The 18192-nt window shown below is 48.9% G+C and overlaps 1 protein-coding gene across 1 annotated transcript; it reads left to right on the top strand.

The window, feature by feature from the left end:
* Positions 1-1159: 1159 nt before the first annotated feature.
* Positions 1160-16341, top strand: LOC106561217 (uncharacterized). The gene is made up of 7 exons (XM_082957243.1): positions 1160-1486; positions 2369-4190; positions 4442-5037; positions 5203-5434; positions 6434-6681; positions 7600-12174; positions 12268-16341. Exons 2-7 carry the CDS (start codon positions 2405-2407, stop codon positions 13120-13122), a joined length of 8292 nt encoding a protein of 2763 aa, XP_082813369.1. The 5' UTR covers positions 1160-1486; positions 2369-2404; the 3' UTR covers positions 13123-16341.
* Positions 16342-18192: the final 1851 nt, after the last annotated feature.

Below are 18192 nucleotides of genomic sequence, written 5' to 3'. Positions count from 1 at the left end.
AACCATCTCTATGTTTAATGCACGATATACAGGGTTTTAGGAAGAGATGCACTGGAAGTGAAAAAGTCCCAACATAGGCCTATGTTAATTAGGCCTATTATTTACACAGATAATACGCATTTCTCTAAAATATAATCATTACAAATCAGTACAAATTAAAATGTTCATGAATCCTGTATTGCAATTGCATATTCTATCAGATATGTAATTATAGCATGTGATTTATTAAAATAATAATTCTGAAATAATTATTATATATAATTAATTGTATTAGGCTGTATTATAATATATTATCCTATATTATATTAGCCTGGATTATTATGAACAATTATAATAAGCCTATCATAACAATAATTCAGATTCTGTTAAACAATTATTTGTTCAAGTTTTTAAGGATGAAAACAAATAAACATTTGAATTATACAATCACGGTAGGTTTATGGAATATTGTCGTGAAGACGCAGGGTTTTTGTACGTTGAGTCTGTTGAGCCTCGAGAGACCGACAGATTGTGAAATCCACAATTACATTATCATGACAATAGAAAGAGAGAAAAAGAGGAAAGAGAGAGAGCTTATGTAAGAAAAAGCTGAACGGATCATAAATACATGTGTAGGCCTTAGCCATTTATGACCAAAAATAGAAGACATTTTACAATTCGTTGTTTCTCCTTTTAGTCATAATATGGCTAGTGTTGGCCTATTTCTCTGAAGCGCGGCAGATATAGCCTAACGCTGATAAAATGTATTATTTAATATTATTTAATAATGTAGCAGTAGTATAGTTTTGTGTGGATTGAAATAATAAATACTTGGCAAATAATGTGTTATATTTCAAGCATGCGACTGATGGTAGGCCTATGATACAAGGTGTATGGGATATAAGCGATATATATATTTGTCATACATCTACATATACAGCTACATGTCACTTTAACCTTTTGTGACAAAATTATTATTCCAATTATTCCAACCCTTTCTTACAATATCAACATTACAATGATAATTCTATTACTTCACTATTTTCTCCGACTATCTGTATCCTCTTTAGTCTTCTACATAGTCCCTCTTCGGTCCCTCTCCCCCTCTCTCCCCTCCCTTTCTCCTCCGCCGCATCCCATTGATGCTGCCTGCGCAATGTTGCACATGCGCAGTGGGGTAGCCTCAGCCATCTGCAGGAAACCAATTAGCAGGAATAAAGAGCTAAGTGTTTTTCTCTCCTCTATGTTCAGACCTCACTCTACCTCTCCCCCTCTCACACCCCTCCGTCCCTCTGTTTACTGTAGATATAGCTTTAAGAAGACGATTTTAGGAACACAGAGAGGAGGACTGTGTTATGCTGCTCTCTTTGCGGCTGTCCTCTCCTGCACGCTCTCTGGTCCAAAGGGAATATGTGGATGTTCAGTAGACCCGCTATTTGACTGGATTACTACAGATACAGATACAGTCCAAGGAGTCCAGAGACGCCGCCGCCACAGCCGCACAGATGTGAGTCTGCGTTTGTTTCTAACTGTCCGTGATATCCCTCAAACTACTGGGGGATATCGCGGATATTGGCTGTGCTGTTGAATGGAAAGAAGAGCTTTGTGCCGTTATAGGCTGTTGCGGTTTTTATCTCTTGAGTAGGCTAAACAAAGACAGAAGTACGCTACAGTAATATAAACATCGTCATAGTCACCATTCCAGTTAAATAATGTCGGTGTCAGCTGGTGTAGCCTATACTGGTTAACATCAGCCGTTGCAGGCTACTGCCAGCGATAGTTCCTCGGTTTGTGAGTTTTTCCCGCGCTGACAATGCACACAAACGTAATCATCTACGTTTCCTGTCGGTTCAATATTTTCAGCTCAGTTGGGGAGGTAGGCCCTATTTTTTTTTATCAGGGTAGGATATCATTCTCTCTCTAAAGCGCGACTCATTCAGTCGAATTCCCGTTAACCAGTATGCCCCCACCTCTCTGTCTCTCTCTCTCACACACACACACACACACACACACACACACACACACACACACACACACACACACACACACACACACACACACACACACACACACACACACACACACCTTTCCCTAAGTAATGGTTTCCCATACTAGATAGACATATAGTAGGGAATAATTGTGTAAATCATTTTAGATTTGTTATCGATAGACTAGGCTATTGATCTGTGTAAATGAAAACCTTTAGAGTCAATGCCAGTGGAGTAGCTATAGTAGAGGTAGAAGTTCACCTGACAAAGACTATTGTTTATTGTGTTGCAGTAATTAACACTCAGTACTATGTACATGTATTTCTTCCTTTAAATTATTTTCTCTCTCTCTCTCTCTCTCTCTCTCTCCCTCCTCCCCCCCCCCCCCATCTCTCTCTCAGGTGGGGTAGTGATGCGTGGCTGCTGTAGGAGCCATTATGGACAGCGGTGAGGGAGGGAGAGGAAGGGATGGAGGGAGAGAGGGAGGAGAACCTGACATCAGCACCAAGCCGTTATCTCATCCTCTCCTGACCCCGGAAGTGATTCCTTGTAAGGGGTCGCCCTCTCGTACCTCAGCCCCGGCCCCTGCCAAAGAGCCTTCCAACCTGACTCAGACAGAGCAGGGGGGAGCAGAGGGGACCGCAGGCAGAGAGGAGACCCCAGAAGGGGAGGGGGGTATATACTCACAGAATAATGGTGTGACACTGAAAGAAGAGCAAGAGAAGGAAGAGAAGCTAAATGAGAAGGAGAAAGAAAGATTGTTACTAGTGGATGACAGAGAGGAAACGGGAAGAAAAAACCTTGCACCAGCCTTCAGCAGCAAAGACAGAGGAGAAGAGGAAAAAGAGAAGGAAGAGGAAGAGGAGGAGAGGGAAGAGGCCATCTCAAACCAAAGCCAAACCAAATCCAAATGTAGTCTATTACCTCGACAGAGCCAGCACAGCTCTGCTTCCAGCACTGTTATGGCCAGTGGCACATTGAACAGCAACATCCACATTACTCCTTCCAATTCTCCAAAGCACTCTACCTCTCCTTCTACCTGTCCAAAGCTCTCATTATCACCTTCCAATTCTCCAAAGCACTCTACCTCTCCTTCCAATTCTCCAAAGCGCTCCAGCTTTTTCCCCTCCTCTCCTTATCGTCAGAACGAGACAGAGGTGAGAGACACAGGAGAAGTGCAGGGCAATAGTCCTAGTTTTCCTCTGAGCTTTAAACCCCAGCAGTCTGCTCTGTCTGAGTCCACCAGCACACCCGCTAAGGATGATGGTAGAGCAGACGCCACTCACACTTCCCTTATTGCCAATGGAGACACCGCCAAAGTTCCCAAACCAAACAACAACCCAGAAGTGAGAGATGGAGATAGAGAGATGGAAATAGAAAGAAATGATGATGAGGGAAATGGAGAGAAAGAAAGAGAGGGAGATGAGAACATAGAGACTGTATCTAAGTACCTCCACTCCTCTCCCTCCTCTTCCTCCTCACCCTCTTCTCCCATCTCACTGAACAGTCACATGGCATTGATGCACTCCCGGAACTCCTGCAAGACGCTTAAATGCCCCAAATGTAACTGGCATTACAAGTCCCAGCAGACACTGCAAGTCCACCTCAGAGAAAAACACCCAGAGTCTGGGGGCTCATGTGTCTGTGGGGGCTTGGGGGAGAATTGTGTTTGTGGAGGGTCAAGGGGTGTGTGTCTGTACTGTAGCACAGGGAAGGCCCATCCTCGTCTGTCCCGGGGGGAGAGTTATGTCTGTGGGTACAAGCCCTACCGCTGTGGTGTGTGTGATTACGCCACGTCCTCTAAAGGAAACCTCAGCATACACATGCAGTCAGACAAACACCTCAGCAACGTACAGGCAGCGGGACAAACACAACATGTGCACAGCACACACACACACTCCACACACAGCGGGGGCTCCTCTGTCAGAGACACAGCAGGCGATCAGGTGTACGGACACACACACCCCGAAGTCACGCAGCCCCCGGAAAACACACCGGCCTACCCCAGCCATCCCTCCTCCCAGGGTAAGAGGTGGCGGTGTGAGGTGTGTGATTATGAGACCAGCATTGCGCGGAACCTGCGCATACACACCACCAGCGAGAAACACACACAAAATGTGTTGCGCCTGAAACACACACACAACGTGCTGCAGCTGCAGAGAAGCTACTACCTGGCCCACTGCAGGAGTCTGCCTCCTCAACTCACACTGCTACACAGCATAGGTGAGAGACCACACACACACTGACACATACTTAATTACTGTAGGTAGATACTTGATTATATCCATGCTTATATGTATGTTTTGTCACGGCCTGTCTGTGTGTGTGTCTGTGTGTCTGTGTGTCTGTGTGTCTGTGTGTGTGTGTGTGTGTGTGTGTGTGTGTGTGTGTGTGTGTGTGTGTGTGTGTGTGTGTGTGTGTGTGTGTGTGTGTGTGTGTGTGTGTGTGTGTGTGTGTGTGTGTGTGTGTTCTAGGTGGGGAGCAGTCTTTGGATATGCATCAACTAACAGCAGAGGAGCCAGTTGCCCCAGAATCAACCCTGACCCCCTCCCCCTCTCCTCCTCCCTCCTCCTCACCATCCCCTTCTCCATCCCCCTCTCCCCTGTCTCTCTCCCCCTCTCCCCCTCCTCCCCTGTCTCTCTCCTCCTCGTCTCCACTCTACCGTGGTGTGTTCCGGTGCCTGGTGTGTTTCAGTTTCTCCTCTGACAGTTTGGAGTCTCTTGGGTCTCACCTGAGTGCCCCCCGCTCCCTGCCCCAGTCTGAGTGGCGCTGTCTGGTGGCCGGAGGCTGCTACTGCAGGCTGTGTGGCTACAGCACCCCCCTCACAGCTAACTTCACCCTGCACTGCCAGACAGACAGACACAGGGCCCGCTACCAGCTGGCTGCCCACCTCTGGGAGAGAGGGGAAAAGGGGGAGGCTGTGGACTGGGAGGAAGTTGGGAAGTTGGTTGCTACAGGCAACCTGGTCCAGCTGAAGTGTAACGTGTGTGACTTCCAGACCAGCAGCTTGGAGAAACTGAGAATACACAGTGTCAACTCCCAACACCAGGACAGCCTCAGAGTCTACAGGGTCAGTACAAACACAATATTTGCTGTTCTTGGGCTTTACAATTGTTTCTAAATATTTGGCATATAGACAGCAAATAAAACACAGAGACCAGATTTATTTTGTACATATTTCTTTCTATCACACCTTGTATAACTCCAACTTCCCCCCCTCTCTCTCTCTCTCTAGTTCTTAGAGCAGTATGACAGTGCAGTAGCTGGAGGCTCCTTGTCGTTCCACTGTGTCTTGTGTAATTACTCCTCCCGCTCTAAACTCCACCTACTGAGACACACCCACTCCACGGGTCATCATAAGAGGGAGGAGCTTCACCGCTTGCAGATTGTGAAAAGGAGGAGCCTGAATAAAGGAGAGGAGCTAGCTGCCATCTTCAGCATCAGGAAGTGTACCAGTCCTGAGATGGGTAAGAAATTCAGCTCGTCTTTTCCCATTCCCTTCTCTCTGAAGTGTGCACTTGTTCATTCCTCCTGAGGAATTTAAAAGTATGGGATTATTGTAGACATTGGCAAGAGGGAATTTCAACCATATTTTGTACATCAGTCCAGAACAAATGTATAAATAGGATAGAGAAAATGAACTGCAGGCCTAGGATAAGTCAACGGCGAGAAGAAATTAGAAGAAAGGTGATGGAGCAAGGTGAAGAGAGAGTGATTGAGAGAAAAGGAATGATTGATTATGGTCAGGGGTCAATTGGGTTAATTGATTTGTCGATGCACATGCTCGTTACATCCCCTATCACCCCGACAACGCTAACAAGCACCTACCGACTCACTGCTATTGAACTGTAGGGTGGCAGGTAGCCTAGCGGTTAAGCGCTTTGGACCAGTAACCGAAAAGTTGCTGGTTGGAATTCCAGAACTGACTAGGTGAACAGAAATCTGACGTTGTGCCCTTGTGCAAGGCATTTAACCCTAATTGCTCCTGTAAGTCACTCTAGATAAGAGCATCTGTTAAATGACTAAAATGTCTGTAATATTCCAGAATAGAACTTTAAGGGCCAGTTACCCAGACACTGTCAATAGAGATTCTCCATTGAGCATGCATTTTAGTCCATGACTAGGCTTAGTGAGGGTCAGAAACTAGACTTCCGAGTACCGTTCTAATGACTCCACCTGTACTTTGTTCTATCTCTGTCCGGTCTAAATCTGGTCTAACTCTGTCTGCTACTCTGTATTAAACAGTCAATAGCAGGTATTTGGTCTGAATGAACTGGTCTGAATCTCAGGAGGCTCTTTAATAGAAAATCAATAATGGATCAATCTGTGTGTGTGTGTGTGTGTGTGTGTGTGTGTGTGTGTGTGTGTGTGTGTGTGTGTGTGTGTGTGTGTGTGTGTGTGTGTGTGTGTGTGTGTGTGTGTGTGTGGTGTGGGGGGGGGGATTAACATATGTGTTATTTTTCTAGATGAAAGCAGTGAGGAGGGGGAGAGGAGAGATTCCTTATCCCCAGCCAAGCGATCATTCTCTTGGCTGGAGGAGACACAGAGCCCCCTCTCTCCCAAACGCCCCAGAACAGACAAGCACACCACTGACCAACAGACTACTGCCAAGTGCCCACTGTGCCAGGACACACTGGTACACACACACCTGAGACGTCACCTCACACTCACTCATAGTGTGGCCCAGGACTGTGTGGACAAGCTCATGAGCACTGTAAGTGTGTGTGTTCTAGCTACCTTTCATAAGCAGAAGTACAATCAAGCTGAAGGAGTTTGCTTTTAGTGTCTCTAGCAAACAAAGAGTGCTCATCTCTCCACATCACCAACCTCCATTACTTTACCCAGGATGCTAAGTGCTCTTTGTCTCCCTCTCTGACTTCACTTGACTGCCTTCTTCCTTTTAGTCTTCCTGTTTTTCCCCTCATCCCTCTCTCACCCCTCCTCTCATCTCTCTTACCCTCTCCTCTCTCCCTTTTTTCTCTCACTCCCTTTTCATACCTCTCATTCTTCTCTCCACCCGTCCTCTCTCTCTTCATCTTTTTCTCTGCACCCCTTGTTCTCTCTCGTCCCCCCTCTCCACCCCCTCTTTCTCCATCTTTCTCTCTGCGCCTCCTCTTTCTCTCTCTCGCCCCCTCTCAACCCCCCCCCTCGCTTTCTCTCTCCATCTCTCTGCTACCACAGCCCCCATTTTCCACCCCTCTCCCGCTCTCTCTGATAGTAGTGTAGGTTCATTAATTCAGTCTGGGGTGATGATGGCCATTATGTTCCTCGCTTTCCAATTACTCTCTCAAGATTAAGCCTGACCTTCACTCTCTCACTGCTGCACCCGCATATGTGTATGCTCTCTTCTGTCTCTGCCATGCCATGTGTGTGTGTCTTCTTTCTGTGTGTGGTTGATTTAAAACACTCTTGATTCTATTTCCCTCCATCTCGTATTATTATTCATTGATTTAGAAGTAAAGTGTGTAATGGGAGAATGAGGTGATGTAGACAATAAAGGAGCATCACAATTATTATTCCATCTGCACTATCAAACAGGAAAGACACTGTTTTGACTGACTATAAAGGCAATCAGTCATCTGGATAGGTTCAGACTGACATTGAAAACCTTTGTTGTTGGATTCTTTTCCAGGTGGCAGTGGAGCTGCCAGAGATTCTACAGAAAGAGACACTGCAGAGGGATTCCCATTCAAACGACTCCAACACAAACGAATATCAAACAAACGATTCCAACACAATGGACTTTTACGCAAAGGAGTCCCTCAGAAATGAGTCTCAATCAAACGACTCCCATATAAATGAAGAAGAAGTGATACCAGCCAAAGATGTCCCTGCTCTGCCCACCCGTCCTTGTGAGGACCAGCATCTAGCAGAGGACAACACCTCTCACCTCCCAGAGTCCCCCAGCTCATCCCCTCCCCCCCCCACTCCTCCCTCTCCCTCCCTCAGCCACCTCCCTTCATCTGCCTTACCCCCCTCTCCTCTCAGCGATGCCCCTCCCTCCTCTGATCGTCATGGTTACAGGTTCCGCTGTGGCAGGTGCAGTCTAGCATTCCGGACACAGGAGAAGCTGAAGCTGCACTGGCAGTACCATGCCATGAGGGCGGCGACAGAGTGCCACCTCTGCCCCAGACGCTGCCGCAGCCAAGAGGCCCTGCAGAGACACCTGCTCAACACACACCTACAGGACCTACACCTACAGGGTACACACCCTGACCAGAGTGGAGCACACGTCCAACGACCAACCAGCCTGGAGGGGGAGGAAGAGGAGGGGGAGAGTATGGAGGAGGAAGATGAGGAGGAGGGAAATGAAGGAGAGGAGGATGAAAAGGATGACCCAGATGAGGAGGAGAGGCCCAGTCCAGGGGTTAGTAATAGTGACAAGGGTTCAGGGCAGCAGGGGGAGGAGACAGGGTCAGAATCCAGCCCCCTCATCAAGGGCTCAAAACCGACTCTGGAGCGGTTCCTGGACCCGGCTCGGCCCTACAAGTGTTCAGTCTGCTGTGAGTCCTTCACTCAGAGAACCATCCTGCTGGTCCACTATAACTCTGTGTCCCACCTCCACCGAGCCAAAGCCAGACGGGCCCTGCATGACTGCAGCCCCAGTTATGCTGACACCCCCCAGGGCCTGGAACCAAGCCCCTACCGGTGCAGCCTGGCCTCTGACCCCAGGCCCTACCGCTGCAGAATGTGTGGGGTGGCCTACAGCCAGAGCTCCACCCTGGACATCCACCTCCGTTCTGTACTGCACCAGACACGAGCCCGTGCAGCTCGGACCCAGCTACCACTGAACCCCCACACTCACCAAACTCTAGCTCCAGCCTCAGCCTCAACCCAGCCTCCCCACACCCCAGTCCCATCCTTGGTCCAAACCCAGACCCCTGCCTCCAGCCCTTCGCCTGGAGGAGAAGAGGCATCTACCAGGGGAACCCCCCCAGCAGTCACCAGACCAGCCCCTGCCTCCCCAAGTCCCTGTTCCTCCCTGAGTGAAGCCCAGCTGAGTGTGGGTGTCTCCGGCCAGGTTAAGGGTCAACAGGCTAAGAGGAGGAGAGTAGAGGACCTGACCGCTTCCGCAGGACAGCAGGACCTGACGTTACTCCAACAGCAATTAGCCCAGGCCCAGATACAGCAACACACAGCCCTCCTCCAGCCCCAGATCTTTAGTCCAACACTGCTCCCACACCTCCCCTTACTGCAACATAACCTCCTAAAGCAGCACCTCCCTTCAGCAGCAGAGATTCTCCAACACGGGAACCTCTTCCCTCCCCTCCCCTTATCGCCAGACAGCCTATTCTCTCTACAGCAGCAGCTGCTACTGTCCTTCTACCTTTCTGGAGGGCTGCTACTCAACCCCAACACAACCCTTATGAACCAGACCAGCTCAGCTGTCTCCCCTCAGACCACCTCAGCTGTCTCCCCTCAGACCACCTCAGCTGTCTCCCCTCAGACCACCTCAGCTGTCTCCCCTCAGACCAGCTCAGCTGTCTCCCCTCAGACCACCTCAACTGTCTCCCCTCAGACCACCTCGGACCAACGCCCCCAGATAGAGAGGCTTGGACCTCCCTCTCCACAGCCAGAGACGAATAGAATCCAGTTTCCAGCCCATGCTCCGAAATGTGAAACCCAGGCTGAGACCGCTGACAGTGACTCCCCCCTCCACCAGACAGAGAAAGAATACAACCCATCCTCCCCTCCTGATGGAGATGGAGAGAAGAACGGAGAGATGCAGGAGAGTGAGAAGAAGGAGAGAGCAGAGAAGGCCCTCAGAGTTCTGTTGGAAAGATACGGCTGGGAACTGGCCCTACAAAGCACTCAGAGCAGACAGAGACAGCAGAACAGAGAGATGGAGGGATGCCTGGAGGAGGAGGAGAAGCAGTGTGGAGAATGTGGGAAGCTGTTCTCTGACTCTCTGATCCTGAAGAGCCACCAGGAGTTTGTTCACCGCCAGATGATCCCTCCTGTAGTGTTGGAGATGTTCTCCAGACAGTACAGGCTGCAGTACGACCGCCTCTACCCCCTCAGACCCTTCACACCGGGGGACACTGAGACAACTATTGTTGCACCCCTAACCCCAGCTTCAGCACCTGCACTTGCACCTTTACCCTCAGCACCAGCCTCAGATTCAACCCTCGACCAAGCCCAATTCCTCTCCATCTCCCAAACCTCAGTCCCAGCCCTTACCCCAGCTGCAACCCTAACAGCCATAGACCCAGCTGTGCCCCCACCACCAGCATCCGTATCTGTAACCCTGTCCCCAGACCAAGCCCCAGTTAATTTCCTCTCCCCAGTCCAAGCCAGAGCCTCACCAACACCCTCTCCTCCTCCACCCCCCCGCCAACCACAACCACTTTCAGAGCAGGACGGTACCACAACGACAACCACCCCTTGCCCTGACCCCTCTCAAACTATCATACACAAGCCCAAACTCTCCATACCCCCTCTCCCCTTACCCCAACTCCCCCTCCCCCGTCTTCCTTTATCCAACCTCTCCTCTCTTCCCTTCCCCATAGACCCCTCTCTCCTCCCCCTTGGTCTAATGCAGCCCATAGCCCTCCAGTCAATGCTTCAGTACCAGTCCCTGTTATCATCCTGCCACCAACCACCCTTATCCCTATACACCAACACCCATTCTGTTCCTAGCCCAGCCCTGCCCCCATACACTACCACCCACTCTGCTCCTAGCCCAGCTCTACCCACATACACTACCACCCACTCTGCTCCTAGCCCAGCCCTGCCCCCATACACTACCACCCACTCTGCTCCTAGCCCAGCTCTACCCCCATACACTACCACCCACTCTGCTCCTAGCCCAGCTCTACCCACATACACTACCACCCACTCTGCTCCTAGCCCAGCCCTGCCCCCATACACTACCACCCACTCTGCTCCTAGCCCAGCTCTACCCCCATACACTACCACCCACTCTGCTCCTAGCCCAGCTCTACCCCCATACACTACCACCCACTCTGCTCCTAGCCCAGCTCTACCCCCATACACTACCACCCACTCTGCTCCTAGCCCAGCCCTGCCCCCATACACTACCACCCACTCTGCTCCTAGCCCAGCTCTGCCCCCATACACTACCACCCACTCTGCTCCTAGCCCAGCTCTACCCCCATACACTACCACCCACTCTGCTCCTAGCCCAGCTCTACCCCCATACACTACCACCCACTCTGCTCCTAGCCCAGCTCTACCCCCATACACTACTACCCACTCTGCTCCTAGCCCAGCCCTACCCCCATACACTACCACCCACTCTGCTCCTAGCCCAGCCCTACCCCCATACACTACCACCCACTCTGCTCCTAGCCCAGCTCTGCCCCCATACACTACCACCCACTCTGCTCCTAGCCCAGCCCTACCCCCATACACTACCACCCACTCTGCTCCTAGCCCAGCCCTACCCCCATACACTACTACCCACTCTGCTCCTAGCCCAGCCCTACCCCCATACACTACCACCCACTCTGCTCCTAGCCCAGCTCTGCCCCCATACACTACCACCCACTCTGCTCCTAGCCCAGCTCTACCCCCATACACTACCACCCACTCTGCTCCTAGCCCAGCTCTACCCCCATACACTACCACCCACTCTGCTCCTAGCCCAGCTCTACCCCCATACACTACTACCCACTCTGCTCCTAGCCCAGCCCTACCCCCATACACTACCACCCACTCTGCTCCTAGCCCAGCCCTACCCCCATACACTACCACCCACTCTGCTCCTAGCCCAGCCTTGCCCCCATACACTACCACCCACTCTGCTCCTAGCCCAGCTCTACCCCCATACACTACCACCCACTCTGCTCCTAGCCCAGCCCTGCCCCCATACACTACCACCCACTCTGCTCCTAGCCCAGCCCTGCCCCCATACACTACCACCCACTCTGCTCCTAGCCCAGCTCTGCCCCCATACACTACCACCCACTCTGCTCCTAGCCCAGCCCTGCCCTCTCTGAAGCGTAGGCTGGAGGAAGGGACAGAGGTTAGGCCTATGAGTGATGTGATGGCCGGTGATGGAGAGGAAGGGGGAGAGAGGGAGGGAGAGGGGGATGAGCAGAGGCGGGATAGGCGCCAGAGGACCACCATCAGTGCGGAGCAGCTAGAGGTTCTGTACCAGCGCTACAGTCTGAACTCCAACCCAACCCGCTCTGTACTGGAGGGCATCACCAGGGACACAGGCCTGAAGAAACGTGTGGTGCAGGTACTTTATCATTCTCATAGTAACATTTCTATAATTCTGTAATGCTGAATCATCTTTTGTGTAATAATGCTGTGGTTGTCTGTCCTTCCTCAGGTATGGTTCCAGAACACTAGGGCTCGTCAGAGGAAGGGCCAGCTCCAGACCCTGGGGAGAGGAGGTTTAGGTGTGGGTCTGGGTGACAACCACAGGCGCTGTCCATTCTGTAGGGCTTTGTTCAAGGCTCAAAGTGCCCTGGATGCCCATGTTAGGGCCCGCCACTGGTCCCAGACTGACAGACCTGCCTATGGTCTGTCTCATCAGATAGGTTCCGCTGATGACTTCAGCTTTTCTCACAACCATGGATCCTACAGAGACAGGGAGGGTCCCCCACTGCCCCTCCAGCATTCTCCCTCTCTCTCCCACCATCCTTCTCTCCCTTCCCCCCTCCATCCCTCCCCGAACCCCTTTCATCCCTCCCCAAGCCCCGGGGCCATCCCCACTGAGAGAAAATACATTTCTGGGAAAACAGATTTGACCTTTGACCTGAACGAACCCGACATGGAAGAGGAGGAAGAGGAAGAAGGTCTGTCAGTAAAAATATTCCCTTCGTCTGACCAGGCTCATGTGGGTAACCATAGCAATCTGTTGTCTCTGGGATACAAATATGGGATGGCAAGCTTCAACGTTCAAGACTGTGACCAGAACTCCAGTCCAAGTCTGTCTGAGAGTGTGGATAGGCATGGACCGAGACAGCAGCAGCAGCAGAGGCAGCGTACACAGATGACCCCCCAGCAGGTGATCAAGCTCAGAGCCTGTTACAGGGAGCACCCCACCCCCAGTCCCCTGCAGTGTGAGGGCCTGGGACGGCAGCTGGGGCTCCCACGCAGGGTGGTGCAGGTGTGGTTTCAGAATGGCCGGGCCAAGGAGAAGAGGGCAAGGAGCCTCAGAGTTGACCCCACCACAGGATAGAGGGAAAGGCAGCAGAGGACAGGGGAGAGAACGCACACAGCCATGAACTAAGTGCACGTCACTCACAACAATAAACCAACCGGATGCCACAGAAGCCAAAGAGCATTCTACCAGTGTACCTCACCCCTTAATCAGCCCCAAAACATCACAGGGCAGACCTCCTCTAGAGCTTTAAGACACCACTCCTGTGTTCCTCTCTCTCCTTTCCCCTCCTCTCCTGTCCTCCAACCGATACCTCAGGAGTTAACCCCTCCATGCCAACAGATGTCCCTGTTCTGACAATAGAATCTGGAGAACCAGGACACAGTAGGTGCCCGTCTCACTTGTGTTTAAAGACTACTAGTGCAAGTATCAAACTGTTCGATGTTTTAGTGTATAGAACGTTCTTTCAAAGTATAAGAAAACTGAAAGAAACAAAAGCAGCTACGGAAAACAAAAAATTCAAATATTCTTTACAAAGAGCATCTGCAAAGACTGGCTTGGATTCCAAAGCTCGTAACCAAAACCTTACATGTCCGTGGATTGTGTTGTCAACATGGTGTTTTTCATTTCCAAACCACAGTACAGCCCATACAGTGAAGAGTAGATCTGAGACTGGTGCGTATCAATAGACTGACTGGTCTATGTGGTGCTGAAGCAGACCTCAACCTTCTCAAGCCAATGATGACTCTACTGCACATGTACTGAACGCTCCTTATGTGGAAAATAGGCCAAATAGCACTGAGCTAAGTCCACTTTGTCCTTTATGTGAGAGGTCGTATAAGAAGCTATTTTGATAACGTTCGACCAATATATGTCACAACTTTAACCAAACACTACACAACATTGTCTGTGTTTAGTAAATGTTAATGAATATGAATACAATGGATTAACGGTCGTTATTATGCTTTGATATGACAAGTGTTATTTTGTGGTGTATGAGAACATAATGTAGGCGTTATGATGTGGAGTTGCCTTTTCTTCTTATTTGAGTAAATACCAGTATGTTGTGTAATATAATCCCATGTATACTATACTCAGGCCAACTGAACTGTTTTTTATTTGGTCCTAGTAATGTACTAGTTTCTCTTCTGTTCCTAATGCCAGACACAAAGTCTGTTTTGAAACCTTATGATGTAAATATTGACTGTTGATATGAAGTTCCTATAATGGTAGTTCTAAAGAAACCTCTCTGGATTTCAGATATCTGAGCTTTCTGACCGATAATTGATAGTTCCATTATTACAATGTTAAATGGTGTGAGGAGTAAATTAATGTACAGTATGTAGCTTTTATATGGTCGACTCAGTCTCCCCTGAGACTGCCTCTGTTCTGACGGACCATACTCACTGAGAGTTACTGACGTAATACTGATGAAAACTTTGGATGTTGTGTGCACTTAACTCTCTCACACACTCTAACCGTCTTTCTTTCTCTCTCTCTTTTTCTCTCTCATCTCTCCTCTTTTTGTTCTCTAAATGTAATAATATTACTGTAGTAATAGTAACAGTAATAACTATGATAATATTGAATGCTTTAAAACACAACCCAAAGACAATAACACTGTAACCATCGATGCATAAATGCCACAGAAAACAACTTAAAAAGTTTACTTGATAATGTAATATTGATTGTTGGGAAGAAAGAGTGACTGTATCAGAACTGCTGTATCTGCCTCTTCACCAGGCCACTGGTGAGTGTACACTGTAACCTCCAGAAAAACCAAAACCTGTTATTATACTAGGATGGAGGAGCAACCCCCCCCCCCCCCCCCCCCCCCAGCTATTAGTGCACTCAGTAGGAGTGTACTCAGTAGGGAACCAAACCCCAGCCCCTAGTGTACCATACTCAGTAGGGAACCAAACCCCAGCCCCTAGTGTACCATACTCAGTAGGGAACCAAACCCCAGCCCCTAGTGTACCATACTCAGTAGGGAACCAAACCCCAGCCCCTAGTGTACCATACTCAGTAGGGAACCAAGCCCCAGCCCCTAGTGTACCATACTCAGTAGGGAACCAAACCCCAGCCCCTAGTGTACCATACTCAGTAGGGAACCAAACCCCAGCCCCTAGTGTACCATACTCAGTAGGGAACCAAACCCCAGCCCCTAGTGTACCATACTCAGTAGGGAACCAAACCCCAGCCCCTAGTGTACCATACTCAGTAGGGAACCAAACCCCAGCCCCTAGTGTACCATACTCAGTAGGGAACCAAACCCCAGCCCCTAGTGTACCATACTCAGTAGGGAACTACTTCAGAGCCATTGCAGTGTGTAGAGTGGTTGAAATGTTTTCCTCCTCAATGTCTTTCTGACCAGATAGATTCTTCCATCTCAGTCTTTGAGGATGTCCAGTTGGCTGCTAACGTATTTTGTAATACTTTAATAACAACAAACTGTTATAACACACATGACGCTGTTCATAACCTGACCTTTTATTCTGATGTTAACAAAGAGATACTTGGGGCGCCAGTATTTACTCAGTAATGTATTACTATGTGGACAGTGGTTTCTAAACAAAGATACAAAGAAGTTACAATGATACTATAAAGATAAGATACTTCTATACTTAAGATCCTGCATAGCTATTCTATGGCAGGTTGGATTGTATCTAGCCCAAACCTTCCACAGGTCTGTGTACCGGTATGTTTCTGATCTTGTGTCGCTGGCTTGTTTAGCCATGTTTGTTTCTGCTTTAGGCCAACAATGTAGCCTTATAGCCACGTAGCTATGTAGCCATGCTTGTCTCTGCTATAGGCCAGGCAACAATGTAGCCATGAAGTGACATAGACACGTATCCCATGTACCTGGGTAGCCACGTAGTCATGTAGCCACACAGATTGTAGCCATGTAGCTATGTAGCCATGCAGTGATACTGAACACAGAAACAGTCTGTCATCCAGGCTAACCTTCCAAAGGATTCTAACTCTGTTTACCCTTAGCTCTATATCTGACCAATGTTTACCACAATACCAATGATCTTTCTTCTGTACTGAAATTCCAAATACTGTACCACTTGGCAGTTGTTATGTACATATTGTTGTTTTATTCCTTTTGCTTATTTTCTGAATAACTGTAAGATGTAAATATTGTGTCGTTCCTGGAAGCTGTTGCCGTAGTGATAACCAAAAGATACCTGTGTTGTGCACCTGTCCCAGTCTCTTGCCCCAGTGGTTAACTGTGTTCCCTCTCCCCCTCCCCTTTCCATAGCCACTGAGGTAAATAAAGTCTGGTTTGGTGGACACATTTGCCCAATGTCTTGTGTGTGTGTGTGTGTGTGTGTGTGTGTGTGTGTTGGGTAGATCCCTGGACCCAGAGGTCAGTTCATTAATTACGTCAGTGACATCCAGCCAGATTACTTTCCTTTGTGACAAAATGATATGATGAATATTAATGACCTCGCATGAATTATACTGCTGCTGCTGTTGATGATGCTGGAAGTGGGGCTGGGGGAGGGGGGTTGAAGGAAGGGGAGGGTCTATGTGTGTGTAGGGGATATAATGCTATTGCCTACTCGTGTACGTATTTTGAATGCTGTTGGGGGGACAGGGGAGGTTACTTTAAGGAGGGATAGTGGGTTGTAATGTCATACACTAGAGCATCAGTGATCCGGGGGGGGGGGGGGGGGGGGGGGGGGGGGGTTAACCCAGAAGGGTTATAATGTCATTGGTGTTGGTGTGTATGTAGGCTCATTTAGATTTAGATTGGTTCTGTGTGAGCAGAGGAAAAAGTTCATGTTTATTCATGAGTCCTTCAGCTCAGCCACCAGTTAAAGAGACAGGACTCTGTTTTCACTGATAACACCCCTACCCCAGCCTCAACCCCTCCCCTGGCAGATGCTTTTCCATGATTTCTCTCAGTGTGTGTGTGTGTTTCACATTATCAATGTATCATGTTTTTATTCAGTACTAGAAATCCCAGTACAGACACAGTCCTGATGGTAAACTGATTGCTGGAATACTATACTGCAATAGCCATATCACTAATGGAGTACAGTATTAATAGTACACACACACACACACACACACACACACTGTTGGGCAGTAATCAGTGAATGTCATTGAGGAAGAGTTTGTTCAGTGCTTCATCAGGTATAGAGCGGTTTTTATTAGAAGATGTGCTCTCTATCCATCTTCTTAATGATTTTATAATGGTCGCCAGGCTGTTCTAATCAGTCATATGGGAGAGATAGCCTGGTAAAAGTCTATTTACAATGCGAATGTTCTGGAACACATTCTCTCCGCAGTATCTGAAGGCTCTATATTGTAAGAGGGCCAGAATTGTCTGCTTTTAGGAGCATCTTAAATGGGTTAGTTCACTCAAATAGTTCACACAAATATGTAATTTTGTTATTTTATACTTTTTTCTTATGTCTACATTTGATCTATCTATGCCTTTTTTCATTGTTATGCCCCACCCCCAACACGCATACCCCTCTCCTGGGTAGCTAGCTTCTTTACATCCATTAGGTGATTTGAATGCTCAACAGCAGGACAGTGAGTTCAGCACGCGTCACCGTGGCTGTTACATAGACTCACCCCGCATTATGCTAATCCTAATACACTCTGCCCACAGACAACACCACATGCTGCCCATGATAGGGGGTGGGTCATGGGGGTGTGTGTGTGTGTGTCAGGTTTGAGCAATTGTCATGCTGTCCAACTGATCTGCATGCAAAAAGATCAGCAGTCTAATTATATCCCTTATGGTAAAAAGTGTTTTATGCATAAACATACACGCACACACTCACGCACGCATGCACACAAACACACACAGACACACACACACACACAGTGCTAAGGTCATTGTGGCATCATTGAGATATGACATCTGACTCCATCTGACTCTTTATGTGTGTTTCACTTCTTTCCACAGTAACACAGAGTTCAGAGAAGGGAAACTGGAAAGGCAAGCGTAATGTAAACCACATACCACAGGAGGCTGCTGAGGGGAGGACTGCTCATGTTAATGGCTGGAACGGCCCTAATGGAATGGTATTTGATACCATTCCACCTATTCCGCTCCACTCATTAATACGAGCCTGTTCTCCCCAATTAAGGTGCCACCAACTTCCTGTGCCACATACAGTATAC

This window comes from Salmo salar, chromosome 10 (assembly GCF_965601325.2).
Source record: "Salmo salar chromosome 10, fSalSal1, whole genome shotgun sequence".
Taxonomy (NCBI): Eukaryota; Metazoa; Chordata; class Actinopteri; order Salmoniformes; family Salmonidae; genus Salmo; species Salmo salar.
Note: the sequence above shows the minus strand (reverse complement) of the source record. Positions and strands in the feature narration are given on the sequence as shown.

Excerpts from the sequence above, each read along its gene's own strand:
- LOC106561217 (XM_082957243.1), top strand. The coding sequence starts at position 2,405 with ATGGACAGCGGTGAGGGAGGGAGAGGAAGGGATGGAGGGAGAGAGGGA. Across the intron at positions 5,038-5,202 it reads ACAGCCTCAGAGTCTACAGG|TTCTTAGAGCAGTATGACAG; the intron begins GTCAGTACAAAC and ends CTCTCTCTCTAG. Across the intron at positions 5,435-6,433 it reads GTGTACCAGTCCTGAGATGG|ATGAAAGCAGTGAGGAGGGG; the intron begins GTAAGAAATTCA and ends TTATTTTTCTAG.